Consider the following 26,975-nt stretch of genomic DNA (forward strand, 5'->3'; position numbering starts at 1 on the left):
CCATTCCCTTTCATGGATTCCCTTTCACCTGGCTAACTGTTAGGAAGGATCTTGACCTCAAAGTGGCATATTTGGTGAAAGCAAAACCAAAGCTACTTACTTAAAATGCACCTCATTATTCTCGGGTTAATGGGAAATGTTCTACTGGTTGAGTCCAGCCAACAAGAAAACTCCCTGTGGTGTGCATAACTGCATATTATTTGGTATCTATGTCTCTAACCAAGAATTGCATGGATATTTAGGTTCCTAGAATGAAAATTATATGTCAAGTGAAAAATGGGTTATCAATTTCAGACTGTTATTAAAAAAAGAAGTCATCAAAGCAAGTTCTTTTCAACATGATATTTGGGCTGCTAGGTCTTGTTCTTACCTCATGAGCATTTCAGCTAAACTCTTTGCATCTGGGGAAAGAAAGCTGATATTAGTATAAGAGAAACAACTCATTAACATTCACTTAAGCATTTGTGACAAATATTCTACAGAATCAGATGAGAATAAGGATTTTTAAATGTAATTGTATATCGAAATCATTGCTAATAACCTAAACTTTTATGGATCCCTTGTCTGTTCTAAATGAGACATACACACACACACATACACACACACGCACACACATATATACATATATATGTATACACATATATGCATAAAGGTAGCATAAAAAGATAGGTACAAAAATACTCAGATACCTGCTAAAGGTTATATTACAACCTATTCATTTGCCACTTTCCAAAAACCCAATTTTACTTTCAGAAGTCACAACATTAACACCTTGAAAGTAATTCATTATGTAGTACAAATTCTACTCTTTTTGTTATCAAAATGAAAAAGCTTATAAAAGTCATTATTACAGAGCTATGCATCCCTTTGGTTGATCAAAGAATTGTATAAACAGCATATCACTGTGTCTGGAAACTTAGATGTTTATTTCAAACACAGAAAGAAAGCCTTTCTCTGAAGGCATTATTTACCAAGATCTGGTTACCACCCCTGACAAAAGAAATCCTGCCTAAAAATGCTGTAATTTTTTTTAACCTTTTTGATAGCACTGGTTTGAAATTCTAATTTCCCTTAAAATATAATTTGTTCTTTTTACACATCTTACCTGACAAAAATGAATGTTTCCTTTCTTAGAACACAAAGCCCTTCTTTATGATTTCCTTTCATTGCTCTCTAAAAAGCCTTGATGTTAAGTGTTCAATGAACAGAATTTTCTGGAAATGGATTCAGCTGTCTGTGTGCGTGCCAGGGAAGCGATGCATTTGTTGGAGCATTTTCATCTTTGGGGGCTAACAATTGAACGCAGTCGCTTTTATTTCAGGGAGCAGAGTGCTGTAATTGGGAGGTGTGGACTGTCACGGGAAGAGCCACACGTGGGCAGGCACCCCATGAGTCAAAGCTCAGCTTTTCAAGTCAGCCATGCCAGTTCCCACCTCGCAGCGAGGCCCCGGCTTTGCGCACAGATGGGTTCTGTCTGGGAAATGAAATAGCTCCCTTTATCCCACCCACATGGCAAAGCAAAGAAAGCAAAACAGCATCTAATTTCTCAGCTCATGGCTTTATATTTATCTGCAAAGACAAAGTAAATATGATGAGCTTCTTCTCTTCCTGAATGATTTAACACTTACAAAGTAAATATACATATACACATATATAAAATGCCAGAAGCTTGGGATTAATTAGTTCTATGTAACAACCAAGCAGTGGCTAGTTCAATACTCTAAAAAAGAGGAAAGATTTCCAAAGAGTAAAACACTGTACTTCAGCTCACAATCTGAAGGAAACTCCTACTCAAACATCTTCAGAATGGACCTGCATTCCTGCCATAATCATCGTTCTTTTTCTATTTCTGAAGTTAATCATCACAGTTTTCTCTTCTATGATTTTTTTTTCTATCAATGCACCAAGGGATGGCAGCATCCAATGAGTGAGGACAGAGGTCCCTCCAGTACTGATGTGCTCTAACTGCAAATTTTCCACGTCTACAATTAGCAGGCATCTTCATCCACACATTTAGGTGCCCAAAGCCATTTTGGTCCACCCTTCCCTATGCTTATCATCTTACAGTGGATCCCTTTCTCTTTCTGTCTTAGCTACTATTTCCTCCTTCTGACTCATCTTAAATTGTGAGAAACATTATATTCATGGAAACTCACTTCTTCTGTGAGTTCCCCTTTGAGGAAGCTGAGAGTTGGTGGAGTTTTAAGCACAGTGATGGGGTCTGGATAGCACAGTTGGCATCAAGGACCAGGCGTGAATGTCCTCTGGGGAGTGGGACCGAGTGGACTGCGGTCACAATTAAGCACATGCTAGGAATCTGCATTGCACCGGTTACTTTAGGACTGCTTGCCCATGTCCCCTTACTATCAGTCTGTGTCTGGGAATTACTGTGCCCTCCTTCGGAAACCAGGAAACTGGGATCCGGATACATTCAGTCATTTGCTGCAGCTGAGCAGGAAATCATAACCAATGTCTGTTGGTTCAAACTCTTTTTAACCACTGTCCTCAAAGTCCTTTATACATAGAGGGGGATACATGTCGTATCCTTAGGAACACACAGAGGCACAGACGTCTCATGCCAGCTGACTGAGGACACACCCTGGAGGGCGCTGTGTCAGGCCGGGTGAGTCAGAAAGGATGGAAGACTGCCCACCTTAAAGAAAGTGTGGACTTTAATGGGAAGAGTGCTCCAGGGCACAGAATTAACTTGTGTTGGAATTCTGAGCTCGTTCAGGAAGCAAGGAGTCGGTCAGTTTGACTACAGAGAGAAGTTTCTAGGGGTGGTGGGGAATGCGGATGGTCAAGATGGTCAGGAGCTAAGAAAATGCAACTTTGCATCACTGACCATAATCTGGAAGCTTTTACCTGGGCCAAGCAAGGGGGGAAGTGGGGGAAGGAGGGCAGAGGTGGTGGCCAGTGGGTACAGGTGCCATAAACAGCATTAATCAGACAATGCAGAGTGCCCAGGATGGGGGGCTGGGGGCAGGGGTCTGGTGGAGGGGAGTGGATGACATGATAGTAGACAGAGGGCATCTACAAGAATCAGGGACCTACTGCGTGTGGAGGAGACAGGCAGAGGGACCGTGGGGAGTCCAGGGAAATGGCAAGATTTGGGATATGCAGGGCTGAGTATATGGTAGCACCAGGGACAGAAACAGTTGTCTAGAAGGACTTGGAAGCAGCAATTTGGGTGCAGGCTGAGATGTTTGGCTTCAAACATATTGAGTCCTTTGACATATTAACGTTAAGTTGGGGGACAGATTTGGAATCCAGTGTCCAGCTGGGAGATATGTCAGGGCTGAGATGGGCTCAGGGTCTTCTGTTTATACACGGAGAGGGGAAAGAGAGATGGAATTTTGGACACACTTCTGTTCAGGGGTGAGAAGGGAATCTGGGACAAGTTAAGATAATATATTTAAAGTCATGGAATCATGGTATCCTAAGAGCATTACAGACTTTTCAAATCAGCCTCATAATAAATGTCTGAATCCCTTCCACAGCGCCTTGGACAGAGGTTAAAATGAGCCAAGCCTCTGGATGCTCCACGGATGGAGCGATGCCCTTGCTGCACGTACGGTGCCGACCTCTCTTCCCACTGCTGACCTGCCTTCCACGTCTGTTGATGGCTCCCCACTCAACACATCTCCCCGGGACTCTGGCTCTTTTCTCTCTCCTCAGTTCAATTCTCATTTCCTCACCAGCAGCTCCTTCTCTGGTCTCCCCAACTCCAGACTCAGCCCTCTAAGTGACATCCCCACTGCAGGAAGGACCTGAAACATCCCCACTGCAGGAAGGATGGATCTGAAACACAGCCCTCACTGGGTTGCATCTGTGCTCTGAAACTCTCAAAGGAACCTCCCTACCAACAGGAATCCTCAGCTCAGGGTACGAGCCACCCATGCTGGCCCCAGCGGTCTTTCCAGCTCGGTTGCCTCTTACTTCGGTCCACCAACCCTGTCTCTGAGTTTCCTGCTCTTGCATTTTCTGCCGAGACCCCCGTGACTTTGTTCCTCTGAGGCCCTTGGAGATGGTGCTTTGTCCCCACCCCTCCAGACAGACGTGACTTGCTCTGTACACCCTCCCAAGCCCGGCAGGTGAAGCTGGTGTTCTGGTTCCCTGGGCTTCCAAGGACATCTGCACCCGTCTAACCTCTCTGTATCTGTTCAGCACAGCCTTTGCACCTTTCATTGTAACTTCCTGTTTTCATATTGTCTCTCTATTGGCCCTTTTGCCCTTATCTCCAGGCTCAGCCCAGTCACTGGAACAGTAAAGCCACATACAGTTTTTCCTGAGGATACAATTAATCACAAGAGACACCTTCCTTTTCTTGTGTTGAAATCCCTTGGTGTAATTTCTATCTGGATATAACAACGGCACCTTCTGGAAACGTTGAAAAAACCATTCGAATATTTCCAGGTAGCTGCCATGCCCCAAGCAGCTCGGCTTCAGTGTCGTCTTTTCTAGGTTGAATTCTCTAATTTTCTTGACCACTCCTCAGGTGGCATAATTTCTAGGTAATTCCTTACTTGGGTCTCTCTTTTATGAAAGACATTTCCCCCTTCCTTCCTTCCCTCCCTCCTTCCTTCCTTCCTTCCTCCCTCCCTCCCTCCCTTCCTTCTTTCCCTCCTTCCTTCCTTCCCCACTTCCATCCTTCCTTTCTTCCCTTCCTCTCTTCTTCCCTCTTTTTTCCCTCCCTTACACCCCCCTTCCTTTCTCTTAATCCCCCTCCCCCTTCCTCTCTCCCTTTCTTCCTTTTTTATAATTCTTGTTCCACATTTTCTGGTCTGAATAGTTCTCCTCTTGGTTCACATCAAAGTAAGACAGATGTTGAGTCGTCCTTCTGCTACCTGCCATCTGTTAAGACGAGAACATCATCTCAAGTCATCTTCTTCTTGCCCAACACAGCTCAACAGCCTTTTGTGTTGTCTGTCACTTTTTTCCACCAATTTCAGCTCAGTCTGAGATTTAGACTTTGTGACACCTTTCCTGAAGCCCCGGCTACTTCTCTGTGCCCATCCTGGGCTTTGTGCTCAGCTCTTCATCTTTCGGGTGGGGAGATGGTGGAGAAATACTACCAGGGTAGCCTAGTGATATTGAAAGATGGAAAAAAGCAGTTTCAAAAAAATAACATGCGCTAGCACTGTGAATGTGCAAAGAGGGCTAGAAGATGATAATGAAAGGAGAATTTGGGGATCAGAAGGTAATTGGTCACCTGCCTTTAGGAGAGCACTTTCATTTGAGTGGTGGGGAGAGCAGTGAGACTGAGGATTTGGGAGCTGGTGAGTAAATAGTTGAGTATCAAAGTAAATAGCTGAGTATCAAAGACTCTTTCAAGAATTCAGTGGGGAAAAGAAATGGAAAGAAGGGCAGCAGAAGATAGGCAAACAAGAAGGAATCCTTTTTTTTTAAATATAGGGGAGGCTGAGTGGTAGCGAATATAGAGATAAAAAATAAATAAACCAAATATTTTTGATGGGCAAATATAAAATTATAAAGTCACTATTGATTCTGTGTTAATATAGCTTTTAATTCTATGTTTCTTCGATACATCTTTTTAAACTAGCTTAATATGGATGTGACAGGCTTTCTTTCTTGAATGTTCCAAAGCTGAAGAAGTTTCACAGGAAGAGGACTGGGTAGACAACAGTGATTTCGGCTCTCCTGCTAATTCTTCCCCAACTGATGTGTGATTTCCAAGTTCCCTTCAGTTTTCATGTCAGCAAAATAGAGCATAACAGTGTCAAGTTTATTTGCACCTATCTGCACAGCTATTAAGACACTAAAGCAAGATAGGGCATAGTAAAGCCTTATGGAAAAGGAAGAAGAGAGAAAGCATGGAAAGTGCTAGCACTCTGTCAATTAATACACGGTTCAGTCAGTTCTTGGGAAGAGGCACCTCAGCTGGATGAAGAGCCTCGCAGTGTGGTCTCCCGGGTTCCGTGTTCTTTGTGGACCATCGCTCCTGTGGGGTCTGTACGTGGCATGAGGGGTTCTTATTAACACGGCAGCACGGGCCTCCAACATTGCAGCTGTGGCAGTCCTGAGTGCATACGCTAACGTTTCTTTAAAAAGGAGGACTCTCCTTCATCGCCACATCGTTATATTTTCATCTCCGAAGAAGTTCTAGTTAAGTGAAGGGCATCTGCTTTGGTTCATACCTCTACTGAGCAGTCACTAGCACACACCCACAAAAACGTAAAAACCAACTTGCCGGCAGCAGATTTCCCCCTGCTTTACCATCTCTCAAAAGCCCTTATCGGCAAGCTCCCTCGCAGCAATCCCTGCTTTCTGTGGGATTTAAAGGGGTCTCATAAAGTAGCTGTATTCCTAAGGGCTATAAAACCTGCAGTTACATTTTTACAAGGTCGCAAAGAGGACTCCCAGTCATCAGCTCAAATGAAAGCTGATTCCAAAACCATGACAAAATATATAGCCCAGAAAGAAAACCGTACAGACGCACCATCTCAGAAAGTTGCAAATACAAACACGGACGAGACAGAGCGCGTGGGCAGAGGGCAAAGCCCAGGGTGACCCCAACTCTCCCCATCCTTCTCCTGCCCCCCCCACCCCGTCCCTCGCTCCACGGCTGCACTTGGCCTGGCCCTGCTGCCATCCCACTGTTCCTTTATTTCCCCACTCTCAGATACAGAAACCCCTTTTTAAAAATTTAGTTCTGCCATAACACATTTGAAGTTTTGAAAGGACAAGTTTTTTAAAATGAAGGTCAAAAGGAAAAATGAGAGGAAAGAAGGAAGAAAACGCAAAGCCGAGGACTAAAGTTTCAGAGTAGAGGCTTCTGATCCCATCTAAGCCCCAAACTGGGCATTTATTAGCTAGGTAATGAAGTCTCTGGGGGTGCCCACCTCCCACCCCTTCACTATGGAGCACCGGGGACCCTTTGCCTACGTAGGACTCAATGCATCAGTGCCACGACCATCTTTACGCAAGTCTACCTTGAGTCCGAGGTCTTTGCGCTCCTAAATGCACACCTTTCCTCCTTTACATTATTAAAGTTCAAGCTAAGCTTTGGTCTTACAGATGAGGAGAGATTTAGCTCATTTGCAGGGCAGATTAATGGAATATTGAACAGTCGTGGCCCACCCCTTCAGCTGTGCCTGTGGAGGGCTCCAAGGCCACGTTCTCTCCGAGAACGGCCTCCTGGAACCAATGGGCCTTAGAGTGTTAATGCACTTTAAAGCAAGCTTAAAGTAATAAACAGGCTTCTGTTCAAGGGAAGAAGGCCATTCTGCCACAGAAACATGGTCAAGTTTATGTCATACACTGATTTTTATCTTTAGCTTCTTTGAAGTCTTGGAAGTAGCTTTTTGGCTTGACGCTGCCGGTTGACCCATACAGGTTGGTGCTTTGCACCCTCTTGGGTAAACTCATACTAGAGGGGGAAGCTTTTAGTGATCCTGGACCTGTTTGCTTGACATGGGAATCAAAGTTTTATAAGGTTGTGTCTGCTGGGATCATGGTGATTTATTTTATAACCTTGCACTTCAAAGGATCTAGCGGTGGGGGAAAATCAGGGCATGACTTAAAGCAAAATGTGGCTTCTGAACTCCTGGATAAGGTTACAGATTTTAAAAAAAATGTAGCACTTGAAGACAATTTAGACTTTAGGAGGTCACTAGGCTCTAAAATTAGTCAAGCGCTCAGGAAGGAAGAATATAGGTTGGCTAAATTGCTTGAGTCCCATTTTCTTTCCTTTTTTTTTTTTGGATTTTTACATAAAAGCACATTTACCTATGGTGCATTCACTAGGTTGCTTGTCTATACGGTGAAACATACCTGCTTAAAAACATTGAGTAGCATCTAGCAATCAAACAAGGTCTATGACAGGGAGTTGATCTTACAGTGTTCGTTAGGGACCCTACAGTATTTTCCTATAATCCAGATTTATTTCCAGTTTTGATCCTGATCAGTGGTTGCTCAGGTAACTTTGACATATTATTAGAAATGTCCTTATTTTACACTATAAAATATTGTACGAAGCCATTCAATCTGTAAATATATTTGAACTGATTCTAACCCAGGGATAGGATCTGTGCCTTATGTGGGTCAGGTAGTAACTGGATGATTCTACTTATGAACTCTGTGTAATAGATAGGCACCTACTACCGTAAACTCTGTGGCTGTGCTTTTTTTTCATGAGAGAATTGGAAACATTTTGTGTTATTAATTAACATAACATTTCAAGGGCCCTTCAGGCCTAAAAGACAAAGATCTTTTGGGGGCAAAGTCTGGCCTTTCACTGATTCCCCCTTAACAGCCCTAGTCACTTGCTCTGCCCTTTTATGACACAGTTTTCAATGTTAAAGAAAGATGAGTCTGTCCCTTGAAAGCCTTTGCTGACCATTCTGGGACAGAATCTTAGTAACCTTCTTTTCTCTCTAGGACCTAGCCAAAATCTTGTGATCAAATAGAAATGGTTTAATAAGAAAATTTTACTGTTGGTTTTAAAAAATGTTACACCTGGCATGTGGTAGATAATCAATGAAGGTGTGTTGAATTAAATATTTCAGTGCATCCAAAGTAAAACTTGCCATTTGGAAGGCAATGGAATTAGGTGTCCGATCATTTTGCCTTCTTGCTTCCCTCTTGTCAGACTCTTGATTTGGAAGCTTTTATTAAGCACGTAAAATGCAAGACTGCAGATACGTTTGTGCCCTGCAAGCTACTTCTCTGGAATACTTTGCTTCTCAGCATCTCCCGTGAATACATCTTCTTTTCCACAGCATTTATTTTCGTCCCACTGAAACCTTTGTGCTGGCTCTATCTCTTTTCTGGCACAAAGAAAACAAAACCATTTCCGGGGAATGAAAGGCTGGACTCGCTAATGTGATGTATTGCTTTCCTTATGAAGACCAGCTACAAAATAGTGGTGTCAAATGGCAGACATGCGGACAATAAAAATGCCAGCCCAGGATATTTTCTGGACAGAATCCTTGCAAAGCAATAACTAAATTACAAGGGACTATTAAGAACAAAAAGGAAGGATGTCGCACCTGCCATCAGTCTAACTCAAATGCACCAGGAAGAGTCAGCAACATCTTTAGCATCTTTTCCTTACTCTTGGCAAAGCAGAACGAAGTTGAGGTGCTTAAGTCATAAGTAGAAGAGGAAAATCAAACAATAGTTTGGGAGGTAAAAGTAAGCAACAGGGACCAGGGGCAAAAAGAAAAGGTGAATGTGGGAGAGGGTGGAAGATGCTGGGAAGGATTTCCTCAATGTTTAACCCATTTGCTGCCAAACCCTTGTCATCAAATAGAAATGATGGATGAGAAAATGTTACCATTGATTTTTAAGAATGTTATATGGACAATTCATAGCCCTCTAAGTGCAGCCAGGTAGACATGGCTGTCTAAATGCAACAAAAACACGCCACCCTGGTCCCTCTATAATGATGTCCCCAAAGTCCACACAATGGGTTTCTGTTTTCGGTGAAAGAGGGGTTATAAAAATAAAGTCCTTTTGGTATTTTATTTATTTATTTATTTTGCGGTACTCGGGCCTCGCTCCGAGGCATGTGGGATCTTCCCAGACCGGGGCACGAGCCCGCGTCCCCTTCATCAGCAGGCGGACTCCCAACCACCGCACCACCAGGGAAGCCCCCTTTTGTTATTTTAATGACAAACACTTGTGAATGGAATCCAGCACAGCTCACCTGATATTGAATTTCTCAATAGATTAGAACATTATGTTTTTGTAGTGCTGTTTTCTGTAGCTCTTGAATGCCGCCCCCCTTTCCTCCCTAGTTGTGATGAATCGCCTCCTCTTTTGTGCTTAGGTAGGATTTGTTTGTTTTAGCATTCGTGACATTTTGGCTCTTTTCCTGGTACATGCCTGTGCGTCTGCCTCATACACTAAACCAAAAGTTCAGAAGGCTCTTTCTTTTCATCTTGTACATCGAGCACCTAGCACGGCCCTTAGGATATAGGATTCACTCAAGAGAATCCGCAAAATTAAAAGGTAAGTGGAGAATGTGATTTAGAAAGAATATTTCAATGAGATTGACGGTTCATCTGAATTATTGGGCTACAGAAGGTGTAAACGGAAGAACTATTAAAGTGTGCAGATGGAGTGCCATGTATTTCAAATATTTTAATTTGTTGGCCAACTAGAAGCACATTGATAGTAAAATGGGTTAGAGTCCCATCAAAAGGAGTGCTCTGGCTACCTGAAGACAGGTGAAAATATCCCCATGTTCTGCTGTTCTAACTGGACTACAGTCAAATCAAGCATTTACACAAGTGGTCAATGCTTTCCAAGTCTACCAGCCAGGCTTGGGGATATCCCAGATATAGTATAAGGACAGTGCTTCCAGGCCTGTTCCTCAAATGCGACTTTGAAGAATACATGGGATGTTGCATACTCCTCACTGCACTGATACTAAAATGCAGGCAGCTTATATATACATTTTACCAAGAAGAGACTTGGTTAAATACCCTGACAGGTAAAGAGGAGGGACTCAGAGCACTGTCCTGCACAGGGCTTTGCATAGGAAAGAACTCATTGGCCTCACACTGCACAGCCAGGGCAGGTAGGGCTGTTGGCCAGAAGCTGGAAGAGCCCTGTCGCACAGAATCTATAGAGCCAGACATGGGGACAACGGTGCTGCTGACAAAGGCTCCCATCAGGTCCAAGATCTCATCTTCCATTCTTTCCTTTTTTTTCTTAGTTAAAACGAAACTCTTACACCAAGCTTCAGCTCCGATTTCTAATTCAGCAAAGTGTGTGTTTTCTGCCTCACAACGCTTTCCCAGGACTATAAGCCTTCAATTTCCATTTCCCGGCAATAAAATAGTTCTCATTTCCAGAACAAATCTGGAAGGTCTTTTTAAAGGATACTCTGAGAAAACCATAATTCGAAAAGAGTCATGTATCACAATGTTCATTGCAGCTCTATTTACAATAGCCAGGAGATGGAAGCAACCTAAGTGCCCATCGACAGATGAACGGATAAAGAAGATGTGGCACATATATACAATGGAATATTACTCAGCCACAAAAAGAAATGAAATTGAGTTATTTGTAGTGAGGTGGATGGACCTAGAGTCTGTCATACAGAGTGAAGTAAGTCAGAAAGAGAAAAACAAATACCGTATGCTAACACATATATATGAATCTAAAAAAAGAAAAAAAAAGGTTCTGAAGAATCTAGGGCCAGGACGGGAATAAAGACACAGACGTAGAGAATAGACTTGAGGACACAGGGAGGGGGAAGGGTAAGCTGGGATGAAGTGAGAGAGTGGCACTGACATATATACACTACCAAATGTAAGATAGATAGCTAGTGGAAAGCAGCCGCATAGCACAGGGAGATCAGCTCGGTGCTTTGTGACCACCTAGAGGGGTGGGATAGGGAGGGTGGGAGGGAGATGCAGAGGGAGGAGATATGGGGATATATGTATATGTACAGCTGATTCACTTTGCGATACAGCAGAAACTAACACACCATTGTAGCAATTATACTCCAATAAAGATGTTAAAATAAAATAAAAATAAAGGAGGCCGTAACTCGTGGCCTTGCTGCGGCGGCTCAACATTAAAGAGTGGGGTTGGCAAACCCTCGTGAAAGTCATTCTCTTTGCCTGCCTTGCTGGAGACGTGAAAGAGGTTGGCTCTCACTCAATTTCTGAGTCGTAACATTTGCATGACTTGCGTGTGAGGCCCCTCCGTCCTGCTGACGGCACATCACAGGTCACAGAACCAGGCGGCGCGGGGAACCTGGCGCAGAGAGGGTAAGGCACTCCGCGGGGCCGATTCCCTCCCAGCCAGCTGTCTGTCCTGCTTTGCGGGGGGGACGGCCGAGCCTCCACTCACCTCTCAGCCTCTTCAGCCTCTGCTCCCGTCTCCTCCTCCGAACCACCAGCAGGAGTACGAACAGCAGGAGCAAGCCCACCAGGATACAGGAGATGGTCACCAGCATCTTGAGCCCTTCATTGGTCGCCAGCCCTTCATCGCTTTGGACAACTGACTTAATGAGTGGAGGGACTGTACCTGAAAGCAGGGCCATGATGTTAGGCGGCAGTTAATGGCGACAGCATGGCCGAGTTTTTAGGGATGACGGGTTACCAGAACCGCGCGAGTGAGCGAGGGCGTCCGCGGTGATGGGGATGAGAGGAAGGCTCCCTCTAAGTCCTCGTTCATTCCTTTCCTGGCTCGCTCCCCTCCTACGCTTACTCTACGGAACGTCGAACCAGAGTGTGCGCGAAGGGCAGAACACCTCGTTTTTTGGAAAGGGACTTCATTTGGCAACGTACTGCTGGGTGCAGACACTTGAAAGCATAAGGTCCAGGCTGGGCGCTTAAAAGAGCCACACGCACTTCTGTGGAGTTGAGTGTCACCCAGAGCCCAATTGAGAGGGGCTGTTTGAAAAGCTGCACGTCAGAGAAGGAACAATGGGTTTGGCAAGTGGACAGAAGGGAGACTGTGGGGAGACGGTACCAGACGAGCCTGCTTAAAGGAGCTTAAAATCTCTTTCTGTTTGGTTATTCACTTGCTCTCTATCACGGGTGTAAGGCCAAATTTACTTTTAAAACTATTTCCGGGTATAAGAGTAAAACCAACTCTTCAAAGGGGAGCCATCCAAGTCTCTAAAGCAAAAGCTACTTATTGGCCCACGTAAAGCTCTGAAGTTCAGATTATTTAGAATTACAAGGAAACACCTGCGTAGACTGAACTCTGAGCTGCCTTAAGCTGCCTCTGCTCAGAGGCTTAATACAATGGCTGCAGAAATTCAAACACAGGCGTCCACATTTTATGGGGCCTGCGTTTGGGCACCGACCATTATGTTAGATGCTCCAGTCCACTGTATTTTCCATGTAAGACAAGGACCAGGAAGTCAGTGATTCAGGAAAAATAATGCAAAAATAATACAATTTCCCTCTGAGCAAAAAGAGTCTTGTCCTGCATTTAGTGAGTAGAGCAGGGACAATAGAATGACGGGCCCCTTTGCTATCTGCTAAGGCCAAGAAGATCATTCTTCCAACTTGACATAGAGTGTTTTGGCTGCAAACCCAAGTCTGCAAATGCTCAGAACCCACATGAGAGGCACGTAGGGGATGCAGGTGAGGATTGGCCTGCAAAACCAAGATGACACAGGACCAGTGGAAACATTTGGCTCAGGAAATGGCAGAAGAAAGAGTCAAATAAAGCCACGGGCGAATCTGAAATCTGACTGGTATTGATAGATATAAAGCTAATGGTCAACGTTTGTTGTTCCTAAAATGAAAAAAGTTCTTCAGGCAGAAGTGACAAAAAGGATATTAAAGCTTTATATCCACAAGCTTAGTTCAAAAAAAAAAAAGAAACCTTTTTTCAAGGAAAATATACATATGTATTCTTATTTCTAGTGTAATAGGATTATTTCAGATTTCAGAAAATTTTAAATGTAGCTCCCAGGACTTTTTCGTGATTTAATCTAAGATCTTGGATAAAGTGAGAATATTTCTTTTAGAAGACAAATATTTAAGATCTGCAGAGCACTTTGAAAGTAAGAATGACAGTTTCAAATGTCGCACGCGAGTGGTTTCTAATTAAATGATTAGCTGTGAACCTATCACGGACGTGCACCTTGAAGCCGCGTGCTCTGGACCACACAGATTACAAAGAAGCTGGGCACCAGAGCGTGATGGCCGTAAGGCAATTAATGGACGTCAATCATCTAAAGTAAGAAATATACTTCCTGCCCAAGTGTGTTCCCTGCTAGCAAAGGGCTTTGGGGAGCCCTTACATGCTAGGGAAAATGGTCAGTGTTGAAGTCCTTTCTTTTGTCAGATCAAAGAATGAAACCGTGTGGGAGGAGAAAGCAAGTTGTCCACACTGCTCTGCAGTGGCTCGTGCTCTGTGATGGGACCTCTTGGAGTGAAGTCGCTTGTGATTGAGGCTAGAAGGTTAGAGAGACGTGGCCCACGAGGATCAGAGCTTTTGAGGAGAAGCCTCACTGTCCGGGAGCTGGTCCAGGTGCCTCAGGAGCTGCGGGGCCCAGGCTGGTGTAACCAGCACCAGGACTCCCACCTTGGCACCTTCCTGCCTTCACCCCACCCAGGCTCTAAATGCTGTGGGCGAGCCTGGGCTCTGGCTGAGGAGGGATCTGTGGGGAGACGACCTTGGTGGGAGACTCAGGGGTGGGTTTACAGTGTGCCAGGGTGGGAGGAACAAGCCCTCGGCTGGCCAGGACAGTCCAGGAGAAAATGGCGAAGGGAGGAGCCACGCCTACAACACCTCTGGAGCATCCTTTGGTCGTGTCCGAGGGTCCTTGGGTTTACGTACACTCTTTTCTTAGAACAGGATAACCTGCACTTCAGGGAAGTTCCTGCCAGAGTATTGATGAAGCGAGATCCCAAGTGCACGTAAGCAGAGGAGCGAACACCCCTCAGCCTGACTAGCGAAGAATAGAGTATTAGGGTATTAGCTCTGGCGCAGACTTTCTGGGTAAGTCATCAGCACTGTGGTCCGGCCCGACAGGTGCACACTGGACAGGGTCTCTGAGGGAGCTAAGCCCGGAGCTCCAAACTGTCTGATGAATGGCGGCCAGTTTTACCCTGTGATCACAGCACCTAATTCAACCCTGCCTTTCCCCGAGTGAAAATCACTGCAAGGCTGCAGAAATCAGCATCAACTTGCTGCCAGTTAGGACTTTCTGAAGTTTCCTGACTGCAGAGCGGTCAATGTCACGCCACCCTTTAGCTTCACTGGGCTTGGCATTTGTTCAACATCAAGAAATGGCCCTTATACTAGTTGGAGCAAAAAAGGATGAAAATTTCTATCACTTATTTTCAGTCAACTAAACGTCACAAGATACCTCACCTGGTTTTCAGAAAGCGCATGCCAATTGCATGCATGTGTGCATATATGTGTGTGTGTGTGTGTGTCTACTAACATCCCATGACATTATTGTATTTCCATCAGTGCCTCTATTTCTGCTCAGAGACTAACATAAGCTCCTTTACTGATGGAAGACTGTTTTTGCACATGCAGTTGAAGGGCTAAATGAGAGCAAAAAAGAAAGCTGTTATGTGGATTGGGATGGGGTGGGAGGAGGGGAGGGAGACAACAAAAGCAATGTTAGCTTACAGTCATGACCAAGCACACAACCACGTGGCACAGAAGCCTTCAGCCCCAGGAGAGGTCACTCCTGCCCCGAGACTCCCTAACGAGCTGCCTGCGGGCCCTCCGTCCCTCCTTCCTGGAACACAGCCAAGGTCACGTGGGTACCTGGTCTAGGGAGCCCTGGGGGCAGCAGACTGAAAGGCCCCAAAGCCTAAGGGGATCGGCGGGCTCGAGCCCCACTGTGCCGAGGATGGATGTCAGATGGGGGAGGGACGGCGAGCACGGGCACACATCCCGAGACGCAGAAGGGAGGCCAGCCGGCCAGCTTACTGCCGTCGTAGTTGAGCGTGGCGAAGTTGGCCTGCTTCTCGGCACAGCCAGCGCTGTTGCACACCCTCATCTGCAGCTCATACCACGTGGCTTCCTGCAGGTCGTACAGGATGTACGACTTGGAGAGAGAGGTCCGCTGAGCCGTGGTCCAGACCGTGGTCCCGAAGGGTCTGTACTCGAGTGTGAAGGAGGTGATGGGGCAGCCGCCGTCATTCCAGCCGATGAGGTTCAGCCTCACGCGTGTGGTGTTGATGCTGGCGAAGAGTTCCTGCTCCTTCGAGAACTGGGGCTCTGCGGGAGAGGGCACAGGGGCGTCAGCCACGGGGCACAGGAGTGAAGGCCACCAGGGTCGTCCCACGTTTCCCTTGGGCTGCTTTCGCCACAGGCGAGGGGCTCAGTCCAAGTCTGGGTCATGGGCTGCTGTTTGTCCACTATTTATAGGGATCTTACAGACCCATGTTCCCCAGGTGTGAGGGGGAACTCTGGGTGGGTAGAGGTTGTTTTTGTGAATCTTAGCGTTAGTATCCTGAAGAACAAAGCTATTCTTATGTATGCGCTTCCTTGAATGTTTTTTTTTTTTTTAAGTTGAGAATTATGTTTTATTTGGTAGACAAAACTGAGAACTTAAGCCCAGGATGCAGCCTCCCGGGTAGCTCTGAGGGACTGACCCTCCTTGAGTGGTTTTGAAGGAACCACTGTGATGTGCTGGGCTGACCCGTGTCCATTCAGGGACCTGACTCAAGAGAAGTCAGACTTGGATTTGGGAAGTACTCACGGGCATCCTTGCTATCCAAGCGGCTCACACTGGAGCCCAGGGACCCAGTGGGTATATTTCTGCATAAATCAACCCCTCATCATCTGAACCCTGGTACACGTTATCCAAAACTCAGGTGTCGCACCCAAATAACGCCTTTACTTTCGAATCTCTCGCTCTCCTGCCATCCCGTCCACACCACTGAATGAGAGTCAGCAGTGAGGAAACCTACGAAGACCCTCTCTCCGCCCCCTCACGTGCACTCACGTGCAGCCATGTCCCTCCCTCCTGCTGGTGTTTCTGAGCTGCAAATTTCACCCCTGAACATCACTGCCCTGGGGTTCGCCTCCCTGAAGGTCCATTTTCAGAGGAAAAACCAACACACACTCAAGGTTCACAGTCTACCCTGGTGACTTCTCACCTGGAAGGTGGGGCCTGTGAGACAATGTGACAGTTATAGGTGGAAGGGGGTGAGGTGACTAAGGGAGAAGGCCACCCCAGAAGAAGGTGAGAGGGCAAAGAGCACATTTCATGGCTACTCAGCCTGGGAACTTTCTGTCGGCACCAAAGCCCTTGATTTTCAAATGACACTCTTTTTTTAATATATTTATTTATTTTTATTGAAGTATAGTTGATGTACAATGTTGTGCTAGTTTCAGGTGTACAGCAAAGTGATTCAGTTATACATATATAATCTATCTATTATTTTTCAGATTCTTTTCCCTTATAGGGTATTACAAAATATTGAGTAGAGTTCCCGGTGCTCTACAGTAGGGCCTTGTTGATTATCTATTCTGTGTACAGTTGTGTGTGTATCTGTTCATCCCAAACACCTAATTTATCTCTCCTGCTCACTTTTCCCCTTTGGGAACCATAAGTCTGTTTTCTATATCTGCGGACACTCTTCCTTTAAACTGCAAATGAAATAATGAAAAGAGAGAACCAGAATATTCTATATGGACTGGCCATCTCTTTCAATACCCTGTAACACTGCCAAACCCATCTGGGGAATAACAAAGTTCAAACTCACAAACGTGTAAATGTATGATGCATCTTTTCTGATCCCAGTCTCCCCTTTGATTTGGAAAACAGGAAATCTAGAAACTAAGAAGGCTTACATACCTTTTCCTAATGTTTTCGCTTCTATGATTTCACTTATGCGCCCGGGTCCCACTCCATTTTGTGCAGTAAGAGTGAACTTGTACCAAGTCCCACATTTCAGATTTTCCAGGCGGTAAGAACGTTCGCTTGGGCTGATGGGAAAACTTCCCCACTGCTCACTGTTATCCTCAGAGTACTGCAATATGTAACCTTCAGAAAACAAGAAATATTCCGAAGAGCGTTATTTGCTTTCTATCAGAAGTTTGCACCCTGCATGGGATGCGTTCTCAGAATTTGCACATCTCTGGAAGGGAACACCTGAGCTCTTGCTGACTCCAGGAAACTGAACCCAGGCTGGGAGAAGTACTGTGATGATATATTGATTATGAGGTATTTAGGCCACGCCAGACGTTACTACGGTGGGATTGCTGGATAGCGTGATGAAGATAAAACCACTTTCTGCCCATTCCCTTTAAAAGGTGTAACTGGGCAGCAGGGAATGGATACTGAATCTCTAAATATCTGACCTTACGAGCACACGTGCCGAATGCCTGGGGATGGGCATGGTCTGAAGCTGGGTTCTTTTTAAGAGAACCAAAGCTCTGGAAAAGGGGTAAGTTATCAGCGGAGGTAGGAATCTCCTCAGCCATGCCCTCCCAGTCCACAATGACTGTGCCAGGCATTGTCCACAGCCCGTTACTCATATCACCTCGCGTAACCCTGTGGATTAGTAATTATGATCTCCGCAGTGCTGACGAAGAGACTGAGGTCCGGAGAGGTTAGGTGACCGCTCTAGGGTCTTATAAGCAAGATTCAAATCCTACCGCCAGAATCTGAAGCCTGCACTCCTGTGATCACGGAGACATCCCTCCCTGTTATGCCTTCATCCCTGTCACCCCAGCCGCCTTCCTGGGGAAAACGTATCCTGTCTGCTCTGTCCTTGTCTCCTAAATGTTCACATCCAGGCAGCCCAGGACTGGCCTGCCTGATGCATGGTGTCCTTACACCAGCACACTGGCATCCTCCCTCCTGCCCATGGAATTCCATTTCTGACACCAGTGACGAAAGCACATCTCACCCCCACGCTACAGAGCCTCTGAACCCCCAGCTGGTAGCAGTCAGTGTTTTCCATGTGCCTCTCATGAGATCACCCATCTCTGATGCCCTCCTTCTGCAGCCACGGTCAGTACCATCCCACTGGCTTCCTCCTTCCCTCCCCGCTGGCCCCCTGCAGCCTTGGGGTCCCTCCTCCCTCCTCAGCCTCGTTTTCCCTTCTGTGTTCCCGACCTGCAGTCCTGACAGCCCTCTCACCGCCTGACATGTGAGTGATGCATCTGGGTCAGCTCCCCCGTCCTATCCCGACGTCGCCACCTCCCTGCTGCCCTACGCATCAGGGGGGTTGTACTTTCCTTCCATTTCCTTCATCTAAACCACTTCTAGGAAGCTTTTCTAACTCTTGGAGATGGGAACCCCCGTGTCAATGGCTTTGGCCACCCCTGTGCTTCAAGGACCCCTGGTCGCCTTTGCCTGGAAACCCTTCATTACTAAAGTTGGTTTCAACTCTAAAACCTTCTGCTCCGACACACTTCCTGTACTGCCTCTCCCATGATCTCACACTTACAGAACCAAGACTTCCTTTCCTCTGAGCCTGGAGTCCTAGGGTCCCTTGGACTCCTACCTCGGTGCCCCATTGTTTTTTTCATAAAATGCTTCTCCACCTAGCCTAGAACCTCTGGTAGACCATTTCAATCAGGAGCCCGGTTTCACTCACTCTTGTGACTCCTCACCGCACTTACCCTGCCGGTCACCAGCTTTGCTGACCTGTGATCCACTTTTCTGCCCCACTGTCCAAGATCACTGGAGCGACTCAGTAAACCGCGATAACCGTGACCCCTACACTTCGTGCCATTCCTCTGCAGCTGGGGCCTTGCTCACGCTTAGCAATGGCTTCGCTTCTTGATTAATGACTCCCTGTGCATTTCCCACGGCAGATGTTACAAATCTTTCCCTCTCCTCAAGCCCACAAACACATCCTCACCCCTAATCGTCCAATTATTCAAAAAAAATAATCTCACCTTTCTCTTTGCCAAAAAAAGAAAGATCTTCCCCTTTGCCCAGTGGAGTGCTAATCAATGTTTAACAACTGGCTCTTGGGGAAGGAAAAAAAAAAAAGCCCTGATGGGTAGCATTTCTGATTTCTGCAGTGTGTAAATATCCCCAGCCGGGCCGTGGTCATCGAGGGCAAAGTTGGGAAGAGGGGCGGCAACGTGCTCTCATGGGCTGGAGGGAGATGGCTCCAGACACCACTGGCCTCACCCTAAGACGCCCCTGTATTTCCTGTTGTCTTCTCGCCTTCCTCCTCTCTCAGAAGAAGGATGTCCTCTGCCGGCAGAACTCTATCCGTTATCCTTTCCCACCTGCTCTACGACCCCTTTTGTCCCGCGGCTCCTTAACCCCGTGCAACCTCAGTCTCCTCCGGGTTCTCTCCCTCCCCTTAGTCTACAACTTGCTCAGAATGTTCTCCCAATGCCACTTAGGCTGGGATCATCACGCTAACTCATTCCTTCAGTAGAAAGTCCCTTCATTCTTTGCTACTCTGTGCTAATTGCAAAAGCTTTGTGCAAATAGACCGCTTCCCATCTTTCAGTACTTTCTAAGTCAGAACAGTCACTGTGGTTACTTAACTGACGCACTGAGTACCTGAATGGATGGTACAGCGTTGACAACACGGGGAAGAAGCACAATGCAGCATCTTGGAGGAAGAGATGACCACATTTTTTTCTTTCTTTTTTTTTGCATGTGTTAATATTTCACTCATATTGCATGCATGATACTCATCCTATGAATGGGATTCCTTGGATGAATGGGTGAGTTTCAACAAACACCATAAAAATAGATGTGTGGTTTTTTGCATAGGTAATGGAAGAATTAATTATATGATGAGTTTGGGGGAGAAAGAAACTAACACGTAACGGTTACTTGATAAATATGTGTCCCTTATCTGCCCGTGGATGATGACAATGAAGCAACTGTTGTGGGCCACCTGTCTCTCATTACCTCTGATAGAACTGCCTCCGTTGTCCCCAGGAAGCCATGAAAGGGTGATGGAGGAAGAGGTGGTTTTGGAAACTGTTAGCCGAGGCTGATCTGGTGGAACTAGGGAGGAAACAGTTTTTAGAAAACAAGAATTAGTTGTTCCCATCTTCAGTCTTCTGTAACAGTCATTTACCAAATGATTTTTTAACAGCCATTTATTAAATAAGTGTTTCAGGTTGACAAAATACGCAATTCACTTCTGTCAAAATGTCTGTTTAGTTGAAATCCGGGGCTAAAGAGATAGAAGAGAATGATCCCATTATGTAAAGAAAAGTCAACCACATTTCTACTTGGATTCATTTCCTCATTCCCTCACCGATTCCTTACATTTCTGAGTGGCTCACCACTAACCGAAATCTTCCGTGAACTTACTAAGGATCCATGCATTATTTTACTCTGAAGTTCAGCCATGGTTCAAGTGAGAAAGATAAATGTCACTCACTTAGCTTTTCAGTTCTCAGCGATATGAAAGGGGGAGAGGAAGCCTGGCTAGTGGGAAAAAAACTGCAAAAATGTCCACTATTTCACGTACTCCCCTGCTCAAGAGGCAACACACACACACACACACACACACACACACGCTCAGCTCTGAACTCAAAGGTGTGCCATTGAGTGGCAGCACAAAAACTTGAATCGTCACACAAGGTTTGAAGAATACATACTTCTAATCAATGGGCCTCAGTAATATTTTGGATTAGCTCTGCAGACAGCAATACTGAAGAAGTTTAGAAAGGTTATCCAAATTATATAGAAACCTTCTCATAAAATGTCCTTCTCTTTTCCTCCAAGAGAAGCCTGATATATTAACCCAAAGCCATGAAAAATGGATTCATCTCTTTAGAGTCATCATATAGTGTCTATCTCCAAAAATGCCCTGAAATCTCCTGACTTCAAGTGACTTGAAATTCCAGATCAATTTTGCATTATTTAAAAAAAATATATAGTTCTTCCCCTTCCCTCCCCTCCCATGGAGGACAACATTGGTTTTATTTTTTACTTGCTGTGATTTACTAATGTGATAGCACTTAAATCCGGAGACGTTACACTTTGATGTTTTCTAATAATTAAATATCACTGTGCATCTAAATTTGAACCCAATCAGTGGCCATCTGGGATTTTACCCATGATTTTAATTTGACAATCTTAAATTTGTCATGTGCTTTTGGTGTATGATATCAAGAAAAATTACATACACTGTATTAAATACACAATTAAACATTAATGCCCTACAGAGTTTTAGTTTGTGTCCTTTTCATATACATTGCATATGACAATTCAGTTAATTAGCATTCATAAAACACCTCAGTTCAGACTTTCTTCTTGCTGGTGTATTCTGGGTTACACTTGTACACGTGTGAAGTAAATCCTGCAATTAGTGGACATCATTAAGAAGGGCTTTTTCAGGGCTTCCCTGGTGGTGCAGTGGTTGAGAGTCCGCCTGCCGATGCAGGGGACATGGGTTCGTGCCCCGGTCCGGGAGGATCCCACATGCCGCGGAGCAGCTGGGCCCATGAGCCTGTGCGTCCGGAGCCTGTGCTCCGCAACGGGAGAGGCCACAACAGTGAAAGGGTCGTGTACCACAAAAAAAAAAAAAAAAAAAGAAGGGCTTTTTCAGCAATGCACACCTAAAGACAAATGAGACTAGGCTCCCTACGTGAAAAAATGTAAACAGTGTTATCTCCCAGGTTATGAATGCTTTTTATTTACTTTGATTTGTTTAATTATATTCTCCAAAATGAACATCCAAGTTTTCGTATTATGAAAGTAGCAATTAGCTCTTTATAAAGGCTGATTTTTAAATTTGTTCACTCTTTGCACACAGGCATACATACAAAAAGAAGCATCAGAAAGAGTCCCCAAACGTGGTACCTTGTACTTGTAAATTTAGAATAATTTCATCTGATCCCCAGTTGTTATTGGCGATGCAACTGTAATATCCAGAATCTTCCGCCTTCACCGTCCGGATGACGAAGCTGCCGTTGCTGAAGACGCTTCTCCGCCCATCAACCGTTACGAGGCTGGGTGTCCCGTTACTACCTCACGGGAAGAAAAAGGCGCAGATTAAAGAAATTACAATCCAAGTTAGCTGAGGTTGGGGAAAAGCATAAACACTCTTTCTGAAGCAAACAACCCATCTGGAAGGTTATATTGAGGAAGAACTAAACGATGATTATATGACAGAAACAGTCACATAGCTGAGTTGTGTCCTTGGTAAAAAGTGCTGTGTGGAAGCGAGGTCCGTGTGAAGTCCTGGCTACTGGCTGCAAAGGTCAATGCTTGTCGTATCTCAATGGGAATTGCTTCTGTGGGCAGACGTGTCATTTTGACCAGATCAGGCAGGGACAACTAAATTTTGGGGTCGCTTGTAGATTCGCTTAAAGTTACAGTTGTTAATGATTTTGACATAAGAAATGAACTGTGGTATGCCAAGAGGGTGATGAGCTGACTTTCGTATAAAGAGAGTTCCCTTGGCGACATCTGTGGTCATCCCCACATCCAGTGGAATGCCACCGGACCTCGGGAGCTTACTTATTTCCTTCGTATTAACTGACTTAAAAGAGATGAGAAAGTGGTCACTGGGCCAAGACCATCATTTCAATAGTTTGTGTCTTTTAAGCATCTTTGTTTGAAAATAGGAACTCTTCCGAAACAATTTTATACCAAATCTCTAGGCTCATCAGTGAATTCCCAGCGCTTTATTTACATCTTAATTTCTGTCTCTGAATAAAGTTACTTAAAAAAGTTACACGAACAGAATCCATCTCGCCCATTTCCTCCCTTCCATCTCATCTGCTGTTGTTGTAATAATTCCTACTGAGCACGGAAAACCAGATTTTATATTAGCTAAGTCTTAATGCATTCCATTTCTTAAAGTTATTTCTCAGAGCATTTGAGTTAGTGTTAATTGGTCCGTTATCTTGGAAGGAGAAGAGATAAGTGCTAATTCTCCAGTCACTTTGGATACGTTCATCTCAGATATACAGGAGATTTTCATGATAAGGTACAGGAAGCTTCCACGGAGATTACTGGGCTGGCTAGACTATTCTCCTCGGAAGCATTGTCTTATGAATGTAAAGCTCAGAATTTTTAGAGAATTGACAAGATAGATCCGATCCTTTTAGTGTTAAAGCTGAGATTCTTCCGCCATCGCCCTCAACCAGCTTCCTCTCTATCGCAGAAGAGTGGGTAGTTTTCCTGGAGCTTTCAAGAGTGTAAATATAGAAAATTAGACCACCAGACTCAGCACGGTGTGTCTGATGTACTGAGGGCATACATTGGGTTACTGGTTACCTGTCTTTCATCCACTTTACCGCAGGAGAAGGGTCCCCAACAGCTTTACAAGGCAAGGCGATGTCTTTCATCCATGGAGTAGTCACCGTGCCACTGAAGGTCAGGATTCGTGCGGGAGCTGAACCACCAAACAGAGCAGAAGCCCAGTAACTACACAGAGTCATCTACACAGAGGCCAAGGTGATCCTCCCCAAGCCAGCAACACCCCAGAAAGGAGAGTGTATCTCTGCCAATCAATGTCACACCTGTCGACACTATTCTTGGTATCAGAGCGCATCTAAGGGATGTTCATTGTATGAACATACAAACTGCTGGAAACCCCTATTGTAGCATTTTATCCCCTTGTATTGACTAAACCACAAGGACCTCAAATGAAACACTTGGGGCTTCGTAAGCCCAGCAGCTCCAAGATGTGCTTCCTATGAGCCCAGTTATTTTTCAAAGCACTTATTAAGCAATTTTTCTCAACACCCAAAACTGCACATTAAAACATACTTGTAATATCTGAGAGAATAGACAAAACAAAACATAAAGTCCCAAGACGGGAAGAAGTAAAACTGTAACGACTTCTATTTATCGATTTTGTGGTACTTTCCCGACTTTATTATATCAGCTCGATCTTCAGCACAAACGTTAAGGAAAACACATTTCCGGACTGGCCTCTCTTGAAGAACCACCGTTTGCTTGGGGCCGTGATTCAGATGCTGCAACAGGGGCATCTCCTGGGGACATGGGCCCTGGTACAATCCCAAAGTGGCTGCAGGGCCCAGGAAGTGGAGAGGAAAAAGCCCAGGGCAGCCCCATGTCAGCAGGGGCCTCCTTGGAGACCAGAGGGGCCCTGTACTGACAGGCTCCTAGTGCCACTTTCTTGGGTGAGACACAGAAGCTGACAGAGATGCCAAGATACGAGTCCTCCAGAGGTTGAATGATGTGCCCGGCCTTTGCCTTTCACTGGGACACTGCTTTCTGGGCCACTCTCTAGAAGCTCAGCCCATCTGGATGCACAGACAAGGAGCCCACCGGTGGAAGGCAGCTCCAATCTGATGATGGACCCATAAAGATGGGACCAGTGTTGGCACCCCTGCACCATTTTGGGCTTGAGGGTTGAGACTGGCCGGCAGATGTGGGGAGAGGACTTCTCAGGAGAGTGCTGGAATGCCAGGAAAGGTGGAGTTCCCAGAGCCTGGTCTAGAGCACAAAGCTTTCATCACTGAGGTCTGCCAGACCGCTCTGACTTTTGTTGTTAGAGCAAAAGCCACCCATGTGTCTGAAGCAACGTTCCCTGCCTGCAGGGGAAGCTGCAGCTCTTCCTCCTTAGAGAAGGGTCTTCGGAGGTGGCTCACGGATAGCACCCTTCACCTGGAAATGGAGTATTCCGGGGCAGAGCCCGCTTTATCACTTACTGACCTTTCTGATTTTCTATCACGGTAACAAAAATATCCCGGGCAGGTAGCATCGGATTTCTGACATTGGAAGTTTGGCATTTTCCCTTTCAAACCCTTCAGACCATCCTTTTATGATGAGGAATATCCTTGCAGCAAAATGGGGGTGATTAGGGAAACCCAGCTAGAGTTGGGGGGCTTTCAAGCTTTCTAACAGCCCCTCCCCCTGTAAGAAATATATTTGACATTGAATCCCAGAAGCTGCACACCTAATGTGTGTGTAAATGAAAACACAGGTACGTAGAAAAGTTCCACACATTCATGCTTACTGTGTATGATGCATTCTGATATTATCTACTTTCTTTTCAAGCCTAGCTAGTCTAGCCCATTTGACTCTATTTCATTTTAGTTCTTTAATATGCCGGCTGTAATGCCTAAAATTAATTCCAGGACTTATGAGTGGTTTTCCACTAGGCTTTTGAAAAACACTGGCTAAAACCACTTCATCTTCAAGCCCAGCACAGCCGCTTTCTAGAATTAATGTCCGTTTGTGGAAGCTGGAATTCACAGGATCCTACTCTGAAATTCTAAGACTAAGCAGACTGGAGCGGGCGAGAGAATTACCTAGCATCTTTGCCTGTGATGCTCTGTGATGCGGCAGATCTTGGGTGGGCTCCGGGGGTCTGTCTTTGAACAAGCACCTCAGGTGATTCTGATGAGAAACCGTAGCCCACTAGCAACCTGGACACCCCTCCCAGCTCCTGTGCTGCTCCAGCCACGGGCCATGTGCTCTGGGTCTGCCCCCCACGCCCCAGCCCCGGCCCTGGGCTCCTTCCCAGGATGCCGTTCCCCCAGGACTGGGTGTGTGGTTTCATTCTGCTGCTCCCTGCATCAAAGCAGCAGCTCCTCTTCCTGAACTTCACCCTGGATTTTTGGACCCCCCAGATCTGCCACTGCTGCCAGCCTGCCTTTATCTTCCGACAACTGCAAAACAAGCGGCACCAGCTTCCTCAGCCTGCGGGTGGCCCCGTCTGTCCAGCTTGGACCTTTCGGCCGTTATGGTTTATGGTTTGCCAGGGTCTGGGGCTCCTGGGTGGTGCCTGCCAGCCGGACGTCTGCTCCACCCCGGAGGTGTTCCCTAGCTCAGCCCCTTTCTGGAAAACCCATGGAGATCAACCCTAACTCTGGGTGAACCCCATTTAAGCATGAGAAGCTGAACATTTCTGGAGAAATCCACGTACCCGGGAACCTGGGAACCCCCGTCGATTTACAGTCACCAACCTCACCTGGCCTCTCCACTCTCCCAGCCAGTGCCAGTTTCGTTAGTAAGTTTCCTCCCGCCTCTCTGCAATGATGACTTCCTGTTGTCCCTTCTTTTCTCAAACTTCTGGTCCTTCCTTCACAGCCCCAAACTGCCTGATACTTGATACAGAAACTGGAAGACCCCAGCCGGGAGCTTCGCATTTCCTGCCCCTGGATCTCGAAACCCCCTTGTGTTTCCTTCTCCAAAGCTCATCCCGCGGCCGTCGGCTCCTTATCTTGTATTACCCACCCCTCCCTGTCCATGGAGTCTTCCCACGGCCACACGGCGTGCTCTGCAGCTGACACGGTAAACCTCAGAAACCAGAGTCTTGCCTGGGGTGAGACCCTGCCCTCGCTCCCACTTCTCCTTCCTGTCACTTCTTCCTGGTGATATACGTTTAGAGAATGTTCTGCTCAGTCCCTCTGCTGCCCCACCTCCCATCCACTTTCTCCTGTCACCCGGTCCTTGAACCCCACCACAAATGCTCTCTGGAAGGTCCCTGAGGTCTCCTGCGTGGCCAGACCCAAGGGCACTGCCAGTCTTGCTTCCCTTGGTCTCCCGGCAGCAGCATCTCTGCCGAATTCCCGACGTCGCCCTCCTGGTCCTGCCCCTGCCTGTCTGGCCTGACACCCTCTTCTTTGCCAGCTCCCGGGCCTCT

At 46.1% G+C, this 26,975-nt stretch overlaps 1 protein-coding gene across 1 annotated transcript in view; it reads right to left on the reverse strand.

Annotated features, from left to right (window-relative positions):
* LOC141278625 (cell adhesion molecule DSCAM) overlaps nucleotides 1-26,975 on the reverse strand; it is a 106,836-nt gene that overhangs the window by 40,009 nt on the left and 39,852 nt on the right. Inside the window, exons 5-11 of the mRNA XM_073804524.1 lie at nucleotides 23,633-23,750; nucleotides 22,211-22,374; nucleotides 20,303-20,401; nucleotides 17,267-17,455; nucleotides 15,391-15,681; nucleotides 11,830-12,006; nucleotides 371-401 (exon numbers count right to left, since the gene is read on the reverse strand). Coding sequence (XP_073660625.1) covers nucleotides 371-401; nucleotides 11,830-12,006; nucleotides 15,391-15,681; nucleotides 17,267-17,455; nucleotides 20,303-20,401; nucleotides 22,211-22,374; nucleotides 23,633-23,750 — 1,069 coding nt within the window. The remainder of the gene's footprint in view (nucleotides 1-370; nucleotides 402-11,829; nucleotides 12,007-15,390; nucleotides 15,682-17,266; nucleotides 17,456-20,302; nucleotides 20,402-22,210; nucleotides 22,375-23,632; nucleotides 23,751-26,975) is intronic.

Source organism: Tursiops truncatus, chromosome 4 (genome assembly GCF_011762595.2).
Source record: "Tursiops truncatus isolate mTurTru1 chromosome 4, mTurTru1.mat.Y, whole genome shotgun sequence".
Taxonomy (NCBI): Eukaryota; Metazoa; Chordata; class Mammalia; order Artiodactyla; family Delphinidae; genus Tursiops; species Tursiops truncatus.